At 43.8% G+C, this 17,647-nt stretch overlaps 3 protein-coding genes across 4 annotated transcripts; 1 reads left to right on the top strand and 2 right to left on the bottom strand.

The window, feature by feature from the left end:
• Nucleotides 1–172: 172 nt before the first annotated feature.
• Nucleotides 173–4,621, bottom strand: trim35-13 (tripartite motif containing 35-13). The gene is made up of 6 exons (XM_088316880.1): nucleotides 4,305–4,621; nucleotides 2,838–2,933; nucleotides 1,818–2,048; nucleotides 1,731–1,753; nucleotides 1,532–1,650; nucleotides 173–833 (listed from the first exon to the last, which is right to left on the bottom strand). The coding sequence occupies exons 1-6, from the start codon at nucleotides 4,512–4,514 to the stop codon at nucleotides 298–300; spliced, it is 1,215 nt and encodes a 404-aa protein (XP_088173006.1). The 5' UTR covers nucleotides 4,515–4,621; the 3' UTR covers nucleotides 173–297.
• A 2,401-nt stretch (nucleotides 4,622–7,022) lies between these two features.
• Nucleotides 7,023–10,951, bottom strand: vac14 (vac14 homolog (S. cerevisiae)). Its single transcript, XM_088317785.1, has one exon. It carries the CDS (start codon nucleotides 10,776–10,778, stop codon nucleotides 8,421–8,423), a length of 2,358 nt encoding a protein of 785 aa, XP_088173911.1. The 5' UTR covers nucleotides 10,779–10,951; the 3' UTR covers nucleotides 7,023–8,420.
• Nucleotides 10,952–11,158: 207 nt separating this feature from the next.
• LOC148322139 (uncharacterized) lies at nucleotides 11,159–17,625 on the top strand. 2 transcript variants are annotated; one of them, XM_088317790.1, is made up of 7 exons: nucleotides 11,159–11,627; nucleotides 12,186–12,295; nucleotides 12,558–12,811; nucleotides 12,918–13,032; nucleotides 13,242–13,353; nucleotides 14,415–14,756; nucleotides 16,866–17,625. In XM_088317790.1, the coding sequence occupies exons 1-7, from the start codon at nucleotides 11,363–11,365 to the stop codon at nucleotides 17,486–17,488; spliced, it is 1,821 nt and encodes a 606-aa protein (XP_088173916.1). In that variant the 5' UTR covers nucleotides 11,159–11,362; the 3' UTR covers nucleotides 17,489–17,625. The 2 variants fall into 2 exon arrangements, with proteins under 2 accessions (XP_088173916.1, XP_088173917.1); XM_088317791.1 differs by lacking the exon at nucleotides 14,415–14,756 and having other exon boundaries at nucleotides 11,162–11,627.
• The last annotated feature ends 22 nt before the right edge of the window (nucleotides 17,626–17,647 follow it).

Here is a 17,647-nt window from a genome sequence, read left to right on the forward strand (position 1 = left end):
AGTGGCGCTCTGGTTGCCCAGTATTAACTGCAGTGTTGGTTGCTTTTGAAACGGAAATGATATTATTTAGAGTTGTGGCTGAGAGTGGGTGGTTCAATGTTGTAAATTCCTGGTTTATTCCCGTCAATTGATATTCCATTACTACTGTACATGAAGTCAAACTCAGTACCGGTTCATTTTTCCTGCTTTATTGTGAATGCCACACTGTGGCTGACGCTGCATTCCAACAAATGTCCCTTGTTTAAGAACAAAGACTCAATTCTTCGTCTGATTTAGCTTTGTGCGGGTGAGGAGGGATCAATCCGTCGAAAGAGTCAATTTGGCGGGCAGGATTGTCAGCGGGTAATCTTTGCAGGCCGTGCAAAAGTAAGGAAAGGCTTTCGGCGTGACGATGTCGGTGAAGGTGTAGAGCGGCTCCCTTTCCGGAGGACTGTAAAAGGCCACCTTGCCTCGGTCCATGTCCAACCGAACTCTGATCACGTCCGGCTTGGCCTTCATGTTGAGCGGCTCCCACGGCGCCGTGCACGCCTTGTGCTCGCCGTTGCGAAAGCGTATCGTCCAGAAGCCCTCGGCGGGCGTCAGCACGTGCTTGCCCTTGCGGTTGATGGACTCGCTGGCCACGCCCACCACCCAGTAGGTGTTGTCCTTCACCTCCACGCTCCAGCTGTGGCGGCCCTCCGTGTAGCCCTCGGCGCCCAGCATCTCGGCGCTGACGTCGAAGCGCTCCGGGTTGTTGGGGAGTTTGAAGTTTTGCGTGGAGTTCTGCACCACCGTCAAGTCCTCGGACAGGATGAAGCAGTTGGCGGCCGTGTTGGGGTCCACAATGACGGGGCCTTGGAGAGGTCGCGTCGTTAGACATTCATTCGTTTTCTTCGTTTTTCATAAATCGGATCATGCTTCTTCAGAACAAAATTTACATTTCCGCGTATGAGGCAACTTACGTAGTATAATAGTTTCTAACAATTTATATTTAACAGTTTTCTATTGATTTTTGACTGTATTTATGAGATTAATTGACTGGCCGTTTTAAGACTAGACGATTTTTCTTAAAAATTTTCCCTAAAATAATGGCATTAAGACACTACCCATCCCTCCCCAAAAAAAAACAACTAAACTTGGCCAAATTTTGCAGATTTTTTCTCTGTTATGAAGTTTAAGAAATACCAAAGAGGAAAGTAAAACTGTCAAATGTTGTGCCTGTAATTCATTTTTTTATTTATTGTTGAAAGCATTAATAGACAAAAAATAATTAATTTATTATTATTATTATTATCTTATTTTAATTTTTTTGATAATTAATCGGCCAATGAATCAAAATTTTGTTTTGCCAAATCTGCCTCCATAAAATCCATATGGGTCGGGCACCAATTTTACAAAGCGAAGCGTGGAGAGTCTCTGTCAGAAACATTTATCTGCCGTGGGGCGGAATCCTTGCACCTACAAAATCATGACCCCAAAAATGGCACGACAAAGCATCAATACTGACCAATAGTCCAGATTTGTGGAAAAATATGAAATTGACCAAACTTACTGTATTTCACTATTTTCTTCATCTTCTCCCACACTTGGTACTTGAGAGTGCCAGTATGCTTTGCCACGTCAATCAGAGCACCAGATAGCTCTTCGGGGTCACAAGAGTTTATCCAAGTTCTGCAAACACGTTGAAAATGTGTCCAAGACATATCCCGTTTTATTGAGAACTGTAAGCAACGTGTTAACTTGAGGCTCACCTCCTTATGATGTCCTTGTAATTCTGTCAAAGAAAATGAACACAGCTGTTAACATCGTTTTTGGGCGGGCCACTCAAAGTTTCCTACCTTGAGGAAGGCGATATCTTGCATTTCCATCTCTTTTTCCACCAAGTGGATCACTTTGGAGAGCGAGACCAACTCTTGGTCCAACTCCTCGATCCTTTCCTGGATGACCAGGCTCTTGTGAGCCTCCTCGGCCTTCAGGGCGGACAGCCTGGCCGCCTCCTGCTCCCTCAGGAAGAGGTGCAGCGCCTCGAATTGCGTCTTGATCTGCATTTCCGTGTGCTCCACCTGGCTCTGCAAACAAGAGACGTGCCTCGCTCTTATTTTGGAGCGCTCGCTGTAGCTAAAATGTCTCCCGCTTCAACTTTATGGCATATCGGATTCAAGTGTGATTCACCCAAATTCTAGTCTTTGTCCGCTCCAAACATTGACACTTATTTTATGTTAGCATTATGCTAGCAGAGGCCATGTAAGAATCCTCTTTTTTTTTTTTTTAAAGAATCTCTGCTTATGTTATCAGCCAAACTTCTGCTTGTTGTGAAACTAAATCGAGTTCACTGCCACAATGCAGCGCTTGAACAAAATCTCAAGTTTGTGATCGCAAATCAAAGCAAGTCAGCTGATCGCCATCTCCAGTCAAATTTATCGGTAACGATACAATGACAATAAAGCTATTGCGATTATGATGAAAAAAACATTTTAGATAACAAATTAATGTTAAAAAAATAATAATTAATAAAAAAAACTAATACAAATTAAACTAAATCCAAGCCATTTAAAAACTAAAAAAAACTCTAAAACTAATCAAAGCTAACTGAATAAAAAAAAAAATTAAAAAAAAACTATTTTGAAAATTTCTATTTAGTCAATCAAAAACTTCTCAAACCGATGATGTGTGTGTTACGTTGAAGTCATTTTTGATTGAACTGATGTTTCACTCCATATTACCTCTCTTGGTACTCGCCTCCCTCTATCCTTTTTCTGTCTCTCTCAAAGCTGCCTCGTGTCGGCAGATGTCCGCCCCGACACTGAAACTACTTTGACCATGATACCATTTTAGTGAACGTACAATTTGTACAGTACCTTGACATGCTCCTGCATATCCTCGCACACGAGTTTGTCCTCCTTGTACTGCTTTAACTTCTCCTTCAAAGGCAGCAGGGCACCCTTCAGCTCTTCCTACGTGGAAGTCAGTAGACAGCAAGGTCAGTATGCGGCAGGTGGCGTGGCGACGGAGCTGTCAGCGCGATATGCCGTGTGGGCCGTCAACGCACAATGCGGACGGTGTGGCGGGTGGCGCCGAATAAATGGGCCACATCTGTGTGAAAGGCTCAAGCCGCGGCCTGGTGACAAGCGTAAAGATGAACTCGCGATGCTTGGGCCAAGCGAATATTCTTTTCACATTAGTAGGCGCAGGTCTGTCATTCTTGAGAGAGGCCCAGCGGGCAGAATGGGATGAGCGATCATAAAAAAAGTGGACAGGGGCTCGAGTGTCATGACTCCGACAGCCACGCTCAACCCAAAAATATCAATCTATTTTTAGAATGGCAATAATCTCTGATAACCATCATCATGCATATTAAAGAGTCGACATGGCTATGTGATAGATGGCTACATGGATACCACAAAATATTCAGGATATTTAATCCTGCGAGTGGAATTAAAGTATTCATCAATGTGAAAAATAAAAATACAAATTTGATTCAATGTTATTTTTTTTAAGTGGTGGGCAAACAATAAAACATGTCAGTTTTTTTTTCTACACTGCATAAATGTAGTACTATATATCCATTGGTAATAAGTAACTAATTGTCATGTAAAATAAGAATTTAAAAACTTATTAACTAAATTTTATCCCCCAAAAAATAACCAAAAAAATATGTGTAAAAATGTAATTTACAATAATAAAAATGGAATAATGACAAGGAAAATAAGATGCTTAAAATTATAATAAATAAGGCAATATAATAACACAATGGGGATCTTAATAGAAATACAAATCTAATGAGTAAAGTATTTTAATATAATAAATCATAGAAAATAAAATAAAAAAACTGCAATTCAAAATAATTATAATAAAAGAAATAATCAAATGATACTATGAAAGTATATATAATAAAATAAGAAAAAAATCAAAAATTAATAAGAAATAAAGAGAGTGTAGTTGCAAAATAAATAAGCCAAATTGTCAAAAAAACAAAACAATCAGTCAAGAAAACGACACATAAAATCAAATTCTATTGGAATAAGTATGCAATCATAATAAACTCTAATAAAATTCAAAACAATAAAATAAACTATGAAATCATGATTAAAAGTAAAAACTACCAATTCAAAACAAAAAAGTAAAAATAAGATCAAAGAAAGTAAAATTTCAAATAATGGAATGAATTAGAAATAAATCGATCCACGATCCCATAAATCAACCGGTATCTTCTTAAACTAAACCAACAGTGCATTCATATCATGTTCGTTTGCTATTTTCCGTACAGATGATGAAATCCCACGTTGATTATTGCTGCTGATGCAATCTGCGTGTGCCACGCTTACCTTACAGTCATGAGCGCCCTCCCTAATGGGATAGAGCCTGTGCCCTCGGTGGGCTGCGGCCTTCCCGCACACCCCGCAGATGGGCTCCAGGTCCTCCAAGCAGAAGAGTGTCAGCTTTTCCCCGTGCTCGCTGCATGCATCGGCGTCACTCCTCGCCCTGCTGTCTGTGGTAAAGGCCTCGCGGGCCCTCCCCAGCACCATCTGATCCATAGACCGAAAGAGAATCTGGGGCGTCCTCTCTTGTTGTCTCTCTGCGAGAGAGCCAATGTGGCCACTATGCGTTCGGAGCGGCGCGCTCACCCTCTTGGTGAGGTGGTCCGGCGGCCATGAGCAAGGCAGGGGATGGCCCCTCCCACGCCACCACACCCCCCCTGAATACTGGACAACATCCATCTTTAAGCCCCGAAATAAGTGTTAAGTCCCCAGCTCCCAGAGGCATATCTCATGCCGGCCAGCGTTGTTCAACTATGCGTGTTGCACGTTCTCGAATAAACACCGCGCGTCTATATAAGAACAAAGAGGCTTTGCTCATGAGGTAGTGTGTCAGGGTATGACAGCAGAGGGACGAATTGATGACGTTGGAATATTTGCCGTGATTGCTTCTATGACATTTGAGGAGAGTGATATAAAAGCTGGAGAAGCTCAACGCGACACTCGTGGCTCATATAAAACAGATTAATGGGGATTTAATCATTGTAAATGAATGTCCTGAGGATTTGTGCTCAATAAAAAAAAAAAATATATATATATATATATATATTATTATTTTATTTTTTTTTTAAGTTGGGCGACATACATCATTATTATATCACTATCTGGATATGACCATTCAAGATATTAATATTGAAATTGAAGACACTATCAGTCATGTGGGCTTTCCACACTCGCGCCGCATGTACCGCTCAGGTCAACCAACCTCTTACCTCCTCCTCAAGGTCTCAAGATAACAACAAAAAAATTATTTCAATTCACAAAAAAAATATTTTTACTATTTGTAGACCGGTCTGGTTTCCATCTCCCACTTCAATTTGGAAAATGGGGGGAAAAAATAAATGTAGAATTAAATCAATTAAAATATATTTTACTCACTTAACTAACACTGAGTACTGTTCGGAAATGTTCACAATTCCCTCCACCTTGCCGAATGCGCTCTCTTTTATTTCTTTATTTAATATCGCCAAAACATTTGAACAGGGGTGTGCAGACTTTTTGTATCCTGTAAACGAACATCAACAAAATATGAGAAGCACCTCTCAGCATTGTCCAGTGCTGTTCTTTTCCCCCTTCAAACTACAAAACCAAATATCCATATTCTTTCATTATTACCACTCTAAAAAAAGGTCCTTCAAAAAAAAAAGGAGGGTTCTTGCCTTGGCTCACATTCGTTCATGCATTTCTTTCCTGATCCGAACTGTAATCCAGTATTTTGTTGTGGAAGCAAATTACCAGAACTGACGCGCTACCTAAAATAGAAGGTGAACATGTGGAGATAGAAAGCTCGTGGGAGGGGCTGGGTTGGGGGTTTCAATCGGACCACTAATGGAGCGTATAAAAGACAAAGTGCTATTTAAGGACCGCTTAAAAGCCAGACAGGTGAAGGCAAAACAATGCACGGTGTCGTCTATAAACTGTTTCGTCCTAACTTTAGGTCCCGCGCTTTTTATTGAGGGCGCTCCGGTGCCAAACGCATGCCTATGTGATGACACTCAAGTAATGGAAGCCTTACATGCTGCTTCTCGTGCATTCTGACGCTGAAAGCTTCGTCTGCATCTCATCCAGGCGGACCAAATTAGTCGTCTGTCGTCTTGTCCGCGCGGGCGACGGGGGCAGAAGTTCAGAGCTAATGTCGTGGAGCTGCTAACTGATGGGAGTCAACAGATGCTCCCGCCGACGCACGCACGTGCGCAGTACTGTACGTGCAGGGAATTTGCGGGTGCACGTCCCCATGCGGTCGCGCCGTTAACGTGCGTTCGTGTGTTTTCGATACGGTCGTCCTTTATATAGAACGGGGGTTCATATTTTGTCACTGGGGGGTTGGGGGGGGTCGTACTGAGGCAGTAGAAGCATGTGATGTCTCACAGCCAATCGGATAATTGTAATAAGGTGCAATGATGAGGCGTGGGTAGTGTAGAAAAAGTTTACACACCCCTGTTCAAATGCTAAGTTTTATTGGTATACAAAAAGTGTATAAAGTTGTATCTGTATGTTCATAAATAAGAATGTCAAAAGGTCAAACTCATGTTTGGTCATTACACACTTGGAAATATGTTAGATTCCAATTTTGATGCATATTTTTGACGACTACAATTGCATTAAAAACAAATAAAATGTCAACTTTATAATTAAAAAATTAAAAAAAATGGAGAGGTTTGATGTGGTGGTATTCAGAATGGCCAATCACGTTCAAACTCACATTTCAAGTGTCTATGAGTAACTCCAAATAAAGTTTGGATTTTCTAGTAGGCTTTCTTTCCCCTGACATTTGTTGGCTTTACACAGCAGGAGTTGCCTGCTTTAAGCCTTTGTGCTAACACCGCCAAATATTTCAAACTGTCGACAAGTCCCCCTTCCAGCTCAAAGAAAAACAGCCCCAAAGCCATGCTTCACTGTCTGTATGTGTTTTAATCTTCTGGTGATGAGCGATCTTATCCCTTTTGGAATTAAGGCCAAAATGTTTAACCACAAAAAAAAAAAAAAAACATAAATCAAGCATTTAAACAGGGGTGTGTAGACTTTTTATTCACATGGATTGGATAGTAACAAAATAAGATGACATCAGAGTTGGTTCTACGTGTCTTTCCGGAGTTTTATTCGCTATTTGATTTAGAAGAAAAAGCACATCTGTCATCACGTAGGGTCCAGCTTTTATTTACGCACGAATGATGACAAAAGCAGTGCAGAGCTCCGAGAAATACAGTATATTAGGATTCAAACGACAAATGACAAACAAACAGTCGCTGTCAAGCTCTCGGTGAGTGTAACAAGAATAAAAGGCAAAGCAAGAATATATGCCTCGTCTTAACGGGAAAAGTCAAATTGGGTCACAGCTCTGGACATGTGACGCGTTCTATGTGGCTCACATGACAAGAAATCATCATCGCGCTCATTCAAGTGACCAAAGAGGATGACTTGGCATGAAATGGGGCTTAGCTTGAAATGGATGGAACTCATTCATTTTGAAGAAGACGAAAACGTATATACATATTCGGTACCTCCTGCAGGAAAACATGATTGTGTTACCACAGTTGTCATGTTGTCGTCATTCACAAACAGCGGCGGTGAAAGACGTCGTCACAAAAAGGGGTTTCAAATATTAAGGCAACCCCACTTCTTAAAAATTGGCTTCAGTCAGAAAACCACTGCAAAAACAAACGGATTGAATTATTCATAGTTCATAAAATGCCGGTGAATCTGTTTGCTGAATGATATTTAGTGCAAAAAAAAAAAAAAAACACTAATAGGAAAATTACAAAGTGTTTGGTCCACACAGAATAAAATAAAATTGTAATCTTATGAGAATGAGGTTGTATATTTTGGAGATTAAAGTTGTCGTATGACCATGCATGTAAAACGTGCGCCGAGTGAAGCTCAACTTAAAAAAAAAATTGAAAACACTTCAGCAGTAGCAAAATGGTGTCCATAAAATAATACAACTATATTCTCACCGTGTTACAACTAACCTCAAAAATATACAAACTTCATTCCCGTTATACTGTGGCTTTCATCGAAACACTCATTTGTAGAAAATACATCACTTTTTTTTCATTCATTCCAAAAAAAAAAGAAAAGATGTAACTTGTGACCACCCAGTGCTGAATTTCTTTCAACATAACATTCTCACGGCAGCACAGCGCACGAGTGATTCGCACATCTGCCTCGCAATTCTGAGGTTCTCGGTTCAAAATCTCTGCTCCGGCTTTTCTGAATAGAGTTGTTCTTTCCGCACATCTCAAAAACATGTTAGTTTAGACTCCAAATTGTCCAACAGCAACACTAAAGTGGACAAAAAAAACTAAAGAGTGAATTGAACATTCTTGTCATGCCAGTGTATGTACAAGCTTCATAATATCATATTTGGTTCCAGTCATTTCAGTTTTTTTCCAGTATGGAGCGGCTTCACATCAGCTTCCTGTCGGGCAGCTCGGCCACGCGCCCCGAGCGCTGGTGCCGCACCTCCAGGTGTTTGCCCTGCACGCAGTCGAAATGGCGCAGCAGCTCGTTGTAGTCCACGTGAGCGTGCGGGCCGCGCTTGCGCTCCGCCTCGCGCTCCTTGGCGTCGGCGCGCTTGCACCCGTCCACCGTCCGCATGAGCTCCGGGTTGGGCACGCACTGCAGCCGGTGCGAGAGCAGCTGGAAGGCCTGGCTCTGCGGCAGAAGCATGAGCAGCCCGTACAGCGCCTTGATCAGGTACGGGTTGCTCTCCACGTCCAGCAGCTGAAGACGCAGGTAGGTGAAGATGGGGCTCTCCACCAGCTGCACCAGCTTGTCCACCTCCATCAGGAAGTCGACCGTCACCTCCAGCCCGCCGAATTTCTGGATGAGGTCGTAGGCGTGCTTGTAGTTTTGCGTGAGGAAGCAGAGAGACACGGTGGCCACGGGGTTGTGGCACCACGAGCGGTAGAGGCAGCAGAAGAGCGCGCAGCTCTCGGCCGTGCGGAGATCTTTCAGCTGGTTGCGCAGCTGGAAGAGCTCGGCCGACGTGAGCAGGATTGTGTTGAGCGTCTGCACCATGGTGGAGGCGAACTTCAGGTCTTCTTCCTTGAGGAGGATGTCCGCCATGGAGTGGAAGATGTTCTCGGCGTGAAGGAGCAGGCAGAGCTGGCGGATGATGAACGCCCCGCGGCTTTCCAGCAGCTTCCTCTCGGCGCTGAAGCGTTTCAGGAGGTTGATCATGAACTTGTAAAAGTAGGAGTTCATGCTCGGGGTGGAAGGCGAGGTTTCCGCGCCCCCGGTCTTGCCCGCTTTGTCCGGTACCTTGAGCGCCGGCCTGTTGTCGACCCCGTCGCAGGTCGCTGCCGGGTCCGTCTGCCCGGCGGGCGAGGACGCGATCTCGGCCAGCACCTCCAGATCTTTGAGGATGACCTCGTCCGACTCGTCCGAGAGGGTCTTGAGCAGCATGGGGAAGAGGCTGTCGGTGTGACGGAACATCTTGCGCGGCGTTTTGATGTAAAGGTGGTAGAGCCACTTGAGCACGGCGATGCGTGTCATCATGCCCGTGGAGGTGTCGTGGAGGTGGCGGTCCAGCACCTGCACGATACCGTCCAAATCCAGAGTCAAGTGAGACCTGTCTGAGGTCGCCGGGGCAAAGAAGCTGATGTTGCCGAAGCCCACCGCTTCCTGTGAGGAGTTCAGCACGTCGGCGCCGTCGCCAGCATCTACCTTGTCTTCTCTCGACGGCGACTCGCCGCTTCCGCTTTTCTCCTCTTCGTCGTCATCGTCGTCGTCGTCGTCCTCGGGGGTGACGAGCTTCATCAAGCTGTAGTTGCAGGCGCTCGCCGCCTCTTTGGTGTTCTTCTTGCGGTCGTCGTAGGAGAGGCACGGCAGCACGGCGGTGAGGATCCCTGACGAATAAGGCAGCACCGCGCGGCCCGCCAGCTGGATGAATTCCCGCATCCATGTCATGGCAGTCAGCTGGATGAGATCGTTGGTCACCTTGGTCTCATCCGCCACCTGGCAGTGGATGACCAGGATGTTGGCCATCTCGGCGAACTTCACGCTGGACGGCGTCTTCTTGATCTCCTTCAGGAACTCGCCAAGCACCACCTCGCACGTCCGGCGGATCTCCTTGCTGTTGTCCCCCAGGATCTGGAAGAGGCCGTCCAGGATCTCGGGGAGGTAGTGCAGCAGGTTGATGTCAGGTACAGACTCCAGGACAAGGATCCAGGAGATGATAAACTGCCGAGCGTACTGGTTATTGGAATAAATGCGCTCTCTTAGTAGAGGTACAAACGCGACAAGGTCAAACTTGTTGCTTTCAGTCACAATGTCCTTCAGGAGTCTATCCAAAAGTTCTGAGCCGCTTTTGACATTGGGGTCCGGATCAGCTGCAAGCTTGCTCAGCCCATCAAAAAGCAGGTTAAAGTGGGGCAGCACTGCTCCTCTGGCCACCTTGACTATATTATAGAGAGCCTCGCAGGCGTAATAACGAAGACGGCTGTCGGAATCGTTGAAACATGTGAGGACCGGTTCGATGAGCTCCTTCAGATACAGACCCGAGTCCTTACCCAGCGCGATGGAGCACGCGGCCAGGCCGATGAGTCCTCCCTTGCGGCTGTGCGGGTGCTGAGACAGCGCGAACTCCGAGGCCAAGATCTGGATGACGTGACGGATCTGAGTCGAGTTGTTCTGAGCCACGAACTCGCGTACCAGCTTCTCGATTTCCAGGGCCGCCACTTTCCTCTTCTCGTACAGTTTATCATTGAGAGCCCGGACGATGTTGGGCGTCAGCGGCGTGAAGTCCTTCTCCGTGTTCATGGTGGGGCGGAGGTCCGAATAAAAGTCTTTGGAAATGTGTATTCCCGTTGAAGGTTAGTAGAAACTGCGAGAGAAACGCTGCATTGGGGGGAACTTGTCACGGGAAACAAGCCTTCAAGAGAACCAGGAAGCGGCGAGTAAATGCGATGCAGCTGACCGGTTGCTTCCGGCGGAAAAAATACGTCACGAAGCCATTTAGCAAACAGACTTTTTTTGTTATTATTTCTACTGTCTTGTTTGTTCATTTCATTTAAGTAGAATAAATTGATAACAAAAACAATTTAAAAAAAATACGTGTACATTATTTTATTTTATTTTCTCGTCCCACACTCCAGTGGCGGTAATGCATCTTGTTTGCTAACCGTCAACAAACCACCGAAGAAGAAGAAGACGCCCGTCACATACGTCACGTCTGCTCTAACCGGATTGGTTCCGCTTGACTTGAGGTGTAGGGATTCCTTCCTCATTGTCATCTCGACGCTCTCTCTTTTTTTCAAAACTCGAAAACAATTTTATTTTTCATACCCGGACACTTTGTTGTACAAACAGAATCGTTTTTAGAAACACGAACGCTTTCCAAAACGATGGAGATAAGCATATCTCTTCATTCCAAATTTTCCTCCATCATGGAGACGATGGCCGAGTCCGCCATGGCCGAGCTGTGCAAGGCGGTGGACGAGGACACGGTCGAGCTGCGTTTGGAGTTGTCTCGGCTCCAGACGCTCAACTCGGCGCTGTCGGAGAAGGTTGACACGCTGGAGTGCGAGCTGACGGCGGCCAGGAGCGACGGGCCCGGGCTGCCTCGGAGCCACCGTACCGTTGCCATCCAGACGGACGACGTTGTTCACGGTAAATGGTCGTTTGTTGACATGGACACGACATTAGGTACACCCTCTCCTTTGGCTCACAGATCGGAAAGCAGTGCAATCGATGATGTACTAATCGTTGGTATCAAATTATTAGCACAAATGTAAACAAAAATCAATAAATGTATCAATTCTATCAACTGCTGATTTCTGCTTGGTAGGACTGATTTTTGTGATGGACATTTCACCGGCTTTAGTAGTTACCCAGTTAGCAATGTGCATTTTTATTGTTGCCAAACAGCAATTTTAAAGATGCCAAAAAGTTGCTTTGCAGTTGCAGTATGCCAAACCAACTAAAATATTAGCCCACCATACCTTTTGTATTATTTTGCCTGAACAGTATTTTTTAATTGCTTTTTATCTTCAGTCAGTTGAGCACGCAGTTGTCATAAAACCGATCGCCAGACATACATTTTGAAGAAAAAAAACTTTTGTGTAATCCATGAGATGGATGACTACCAAACAGCCACTTTTTTCCTAACATTTTTGATTCAGAAATGAAAATCTGTCTTTTGACTTAATCCATTCTGCTTTTTCCCAGAATCTGTGTCTCCAGTCATTGAGGGAGTCTTTGGACAGGACTGGTGCCTTAATCTGTGGAAAGACAGATTCCGATCTAGTAATAAAATAGATGTTCAGCAAGCAGATGAGGTGAGTTTTGAATATTTCAAGTGTCTGTTATACTGTGTGTATTCACGTTGTAACAGAGGATCCCAAGACTCTAACGTTGCCCTCGCTTCCCATCTTTAAAACTCAATTTCATTCTTTGGCTTTTGACTTGGCATGAGACTTAATCTGTTTTATTGTTCCTCATTGTATGACTTTTGCTCCATGTACAGCACTTTGTATACAGCGGTGGTTTTCTTAAAGTGCTTTAGAAATACGGTTGAGTTGAATTACGTTTTCTCCGCAGGATATGATTACATCTATGCCTCTGGATTGTTTATCTCCAAGCGAAGCGCAGGATTTGGAGAAAGGCGCTGAGTTTTATAGTTTTGAGTCTTTCTCAGAGGCCATCGAAAGATGGCAGAGGTCCAATTTTGTGGAGCTTTACAAGCGTAGCTCCAGGACCGTGGAGAATGCCAAAAAGCGGGCGAGGAAAAAATCATACAATGATGAGTTAGTGTTCGCCGAACTGGACTTTGCGTGTGCCCACGGCAGCAAGGGGTAAGTTTGTTCAACCGTTACTAGTGAGATAAGACCCATAACAGAAACACAGAGTTAGTTAGCAACCAATGTTTTTTGTTTTTTTTTTCTTCAAATTTCTGTGTAGCCCTGATTTGAAACGTTGTCCATTCACCATCAAAGTGAGAGTTACTCCTGATGGAAGGAAGCTTTATATAAAGGACATCAGTCCTGCAAATTACCACAACCATGAACTCTCTCAGGTAAGGCCGTTAGCCATGTGATAATGAAATTAAAATTAATCTAAAAATATATAATAAAAATGTTGCACATACATAACTTGTAATTACCACTTTAGTTATCAGTTCAGTAGTGGATCAAAATTTGATCGTTGGAGATCTCCTTTGCTTAGGGGAGTAAAACAAAAATAATTTTAAAAACGTATTTTCGTTCTGCTTGTTCCGTTTCACAGGTTGTGATGACCGTGCCCGACTCGGAGAATGCAGATGTGATTCAGGTCAAAGTGGAAGATTATTTGGAGGGTGCTGCTGGCAGCTTCTCCCAGGAAACACTCAGTCAAGAAAGTAAGTGAAGCCACTGTCTTAAGTGGGGTACACGCTTAACGTCTTGCCGTATTTTGGGGAAATGCGAGCGACCCAACACGCATGTTTTTTCTGCTTTTATAATGTGCGGTGCATTTGCTGACCGACACAGCACACCTCAAACATAACCATATCTCCACAGACAAATTGTGACTCACCTGATGCCTATTGTAGTACCAATTGGGACCTTTGAGAGGCAGCGTGGTACCACAAGGCAACTTAGACTTGCAACAATAATCATTTGCTCCTCTATTTTTGTGTGGCAACATCATGAGCTTCAGATGACTTCCTTTATTGGCCAATCGTTCCATTGAACTCATTGATGATCACACTTAATCGGATTGGTGATCGTAAATATTGAACAGGTTTAACATTGACGATTGTTTCTCGAGCAGAGGTGGAAAAATCATTTACACACTCACAGTATAATCACTTAGGGTAATCTAGGGTATGACATTAAGCTTTTTTTTAGTGTGGGGCCACCATGAGCTCAATTGTGGGCTGAGCTAAATATATTCATGATATACAAAAAAAAGCAAAGCAAAATGAAGGTTTTGGAGGGGCCAAGTCAGTCTTCTTATTAAGTGTAAAGAGGAAAGAATCATTCTCTCTTGTGTGATTTAAGCCTTTAAGAAAATATTTCTTCTGCAGCCTTGACAGAAACACAGTTCCATACTGGCACAGGGCTATCGGTCCACCGTTAATGTCGTACTCTGTAGTCGTTAAGTGATATCTGCTAATTGGGTCTTTGCTGAGTTTGGTCGGAAGAGAGGAGATATTTTTGCCTGATTATCGGTGTGTGTATGTCAAGACTTTGCAAACAATATTCTTCCAACCCATCAAAACAGATAAAAAAAATAAAAATTGATTAATTTATCCTCATGGTCGATCTTGAAAAGTAGTCAAATCCCTCGTCAGTTGACAGACAGTCAACAGTTCTATGCAGCAACAAGAATCTCTTTAATAAAAAACAAAAGAAAGCTTTAGGTTAACGGCGGGGGAATTAAAAATTGTTTATGTTGCCTTTTTCCGGACAACATCAGCACACAACAGCGCACCCTGGACTTTCCAGGAGGTGCAGACCTTCCTCGGTATCCTCGCCGAAGACGAGGTGCAGCGGGAGCTCGTTGGCGCGGTTCGGAACAGGAGGGTTTTCCAGCTGGTCTCGCAGCGGATGGCCGCCGAGGGCTTCCAGCGGACGTGCGGCCAGTGCCAGATGAAGTGCAAGAAGCTGCGCTGCGAGTACCGCAAAATAAAAGAGCAGAACAGGACCAAAGCGTGGAGGTGGTTCGAGTTGGTGGACGCCGTATACGGTCGTAGGCCGGCGATAAACAAGAAACGCGTGGACACGGCCACTCTGCTGGAGGCCATGATGGAGTCTGTCGGTAAGTTTTGCTTCACACGAGCGACATGTCATCAGAAAGAAAGCATCCAGCATTATAAATTGCTCTAATGCAGATTCTTTCAATTTTAGTGAGGGTGGAATTTGTCCCGTCAATCCATGTCAGCATTGTGGGAAGCTGGTCAACTTCCTCTTTCTTTTCCCCTTCGGAAATAGTAGAAATTGAATCACCGCCTATATATATAACTTTAAAAACAAGTTTCAAAAGCAAAATGTAAATACTATTAAATCTTGTGCTCACCCTTAATTTTGATTAGTTATGTGCTCGGGAGGCGAGTCGCTTCACATTACTTTGTGCGTATTATTTTATTCTGAATATTATTATTATTGTTATTATTATTGTTATCGTACTGAACTGCGCAGAGGCACACGTCACGTTACGTTTCGTTTATATTTTTCCTGAAAACTGAACCACTCCCAAGTGTTTTACTGCTGCGATTTTCAAAGTGGTACACGGTCCCCCTCTAGTGGTACACGAAAGAATCACTGAATTAAATGCTCAAATGGTGCATAACGTCGCAGTGGCTGAAACTTTTTTTCTAATTCTGAAAAGTAAGTCCAGTTCAGTTATATTTAACTTTTTATTATAAAACATTTGTATTCAATATTTTGGAACTTTTTGTTTTTAAACAATCATTTAGGTTTAATTTTTATTTCTATTTTATGTGCAATGCATTTTAATTATTTAAGTGAATTTATGTTAGTGGTTTACTAAAAGTTTTTTTCATAAAACGTCTGTTTTATTTTCGATTTGCTATATTGAACATCATTGCGCTATTGTAAGTAACAAGCTTAATGTTTTTTAATGTTGTACTTTGTGTAAAAAGTTTGAGAACATATGTTCTATAGCATATTAAAATTTTATTTATTTTTCATTTTTTTTTAAATGCAACAATTTACTCTGATTGTCCTGTTATATAACACATATTTTGCATCATTTCTCAGAGGATGATCTGAGTTCAAGCAGCAGCGGCAACTCCTACCAGCTCATTTCCATCATTGAGCCGCTGACCTCACCAAGCAGCTCGCCGTCAAGAACCTCAACCTCAGCAGAACCAGAAACGGGGACCCTCGGTCCATCTGGCTCCTTACCGCGTGTCTTCCGGAAAGACGAAAAGGTTCTACCGTGGAGGTGTCGACAGCGGGTTGGAAGTCGGAGGCGATGCATGAACGGCGTCTCCAGATATACCTGGAGGATGCCCAAGAGGCCAGAAAGCAAGAAGCCAAACGGATCAGACGGAAACTCTTTCAATCAAAACTCAAGCAGAAATAATTCAAGCGGAGTACGCCACACGGAATTGTGACTCATCATTACAAATCCCTTCTGTTTTTTTCTTTTTGATGCATTGTATGTTCATGTGTCATACCCAAGCTCCAGAAATAAACCTCATAACATTTTCCAAACTGTATGTTTTGTAATAGCTCTGTTCTTTCGACAAAATGTTGTTCTTTAAATGTCTTTATCTGTGTCTAATATTGTAATGTGTTGATGTGCGCGTGTAAAAGAGAGCAAATAACGGGTTGAAATCATCCGGTTGACCAATCGGTCGGGCCCAACTTTATACTTGGTAATTCCGTGTATTTCCATACATCACTTATTCCCAACTAATGTGTCGTAGTATATTGACGAGCCGCTAATAATAAATATTGAGCGTACATTGAAACAAGATCAGGATGGCCGAGTGGTCTAAGGCGCCGCGTTCAGGACCCAGTCTCCCCAGGAGGCCTGGGTTCGAATCTCGAATTTCCCCATTGTGGGACTAATAAAGGCAATATTATTAATTCCGTATACACTGGATGAATAAAAAAAGTCTACACACCCCTTTTCCAATGTCACAAAAAGTTAAAAATGAAAAAAAAAAATGCTAGGATAATAAAAATAACTGCGATAATGTGATTGCACAAGTGAGGCGCGTTATTTAACCAATCGAATTCATGTCAGCGCGTGCAAAGTGCCTCTTATTAATTCCTAATAAATTTCAGATGTTCTGTCATGCTTTTGAAATGTGCGTTAAATGCCGTTTCTGGTGTTGTTGCGTTGAGGCCCACAGTCACACGTTTAGTTACCTTTCTATTTTTTGTGTTTGAACAGACGACGCAGAAGACAAAGTCTTCTCGGAGGAAGTCGAGCAAATGCCAGTGTGGCCGGAGGACATCTCGGTGGACGCGGACAGTAAGAATCAATATTTTGACGATAACGCGACTGGAGAACAAGTCATTCAGCTGACTAACAGCACCGAGGACGAATGCTTCGAGTTTGTTGTCGAAGACGGTCAGAGCAAATTAACGGTACAAACAAGCTCCAGCACCAGCGAGAAAAAATACGTTTGTTTACGATGCAACATTGTGTTCTACAACCCCAACACCCTGATGGTCCACCAAAGATCCCACCAGCCGTACTGGTGCGACGTGTGCAAGGAGCAATTTGAGACCAAGGCCAAGTTGAAGCACCACAAGTGCGAAGTGGCCCCCAACAAGTGCCGCCTGTGCGGGAAGACGTGGGCCAGCCAGTCGGCCCTCCAGACCCACATGGTGGTGCACACGGGGGATAAACGCTTCGTGTGCCGCTTTTGCGGCCAGAGGTTCGCGCAGAAGGGCAGCATGAGGAGCCACCTCATCCGAACGCACATCGGCTGCGGCGAATGCGGAATGAAGTTTGAGGTGAAGACGCAACTCCTACGTCATATGTTGAAACATAAGAAGCGACCCGTTTAGGGCGGAATGTTCTTTGGTTATTTGCGTTTCTGTATAGAAGCTGAGTGGTTAGCGCAGCCGCTGGAGGATTAGAATGGCCGATAGATGCAGCAAGAAAAGGGCTTTGGCGTGTCTTTCAATTCACTCATTCACTACCAGCCGAGTAAAAAAAAAAAAAAA

Source organism: Idiotropiscis lumnitzeri, chromosome 15, assembly GCF_059441095.1.
Source record: "Idiotropiscis lumnitzeri isolate Australia: NSW breed Sydney's pygmy pipehorse chromosome 15, RoL_Ilum_1.0, whole genome shotgun sequence".
NCBI lineage: Eukaryota > Metazoa > Chordata > Actinopteri > Syngnathiformes > Syngnathidae > Idiotropiscis > Idiotropiscis lumnitzeri.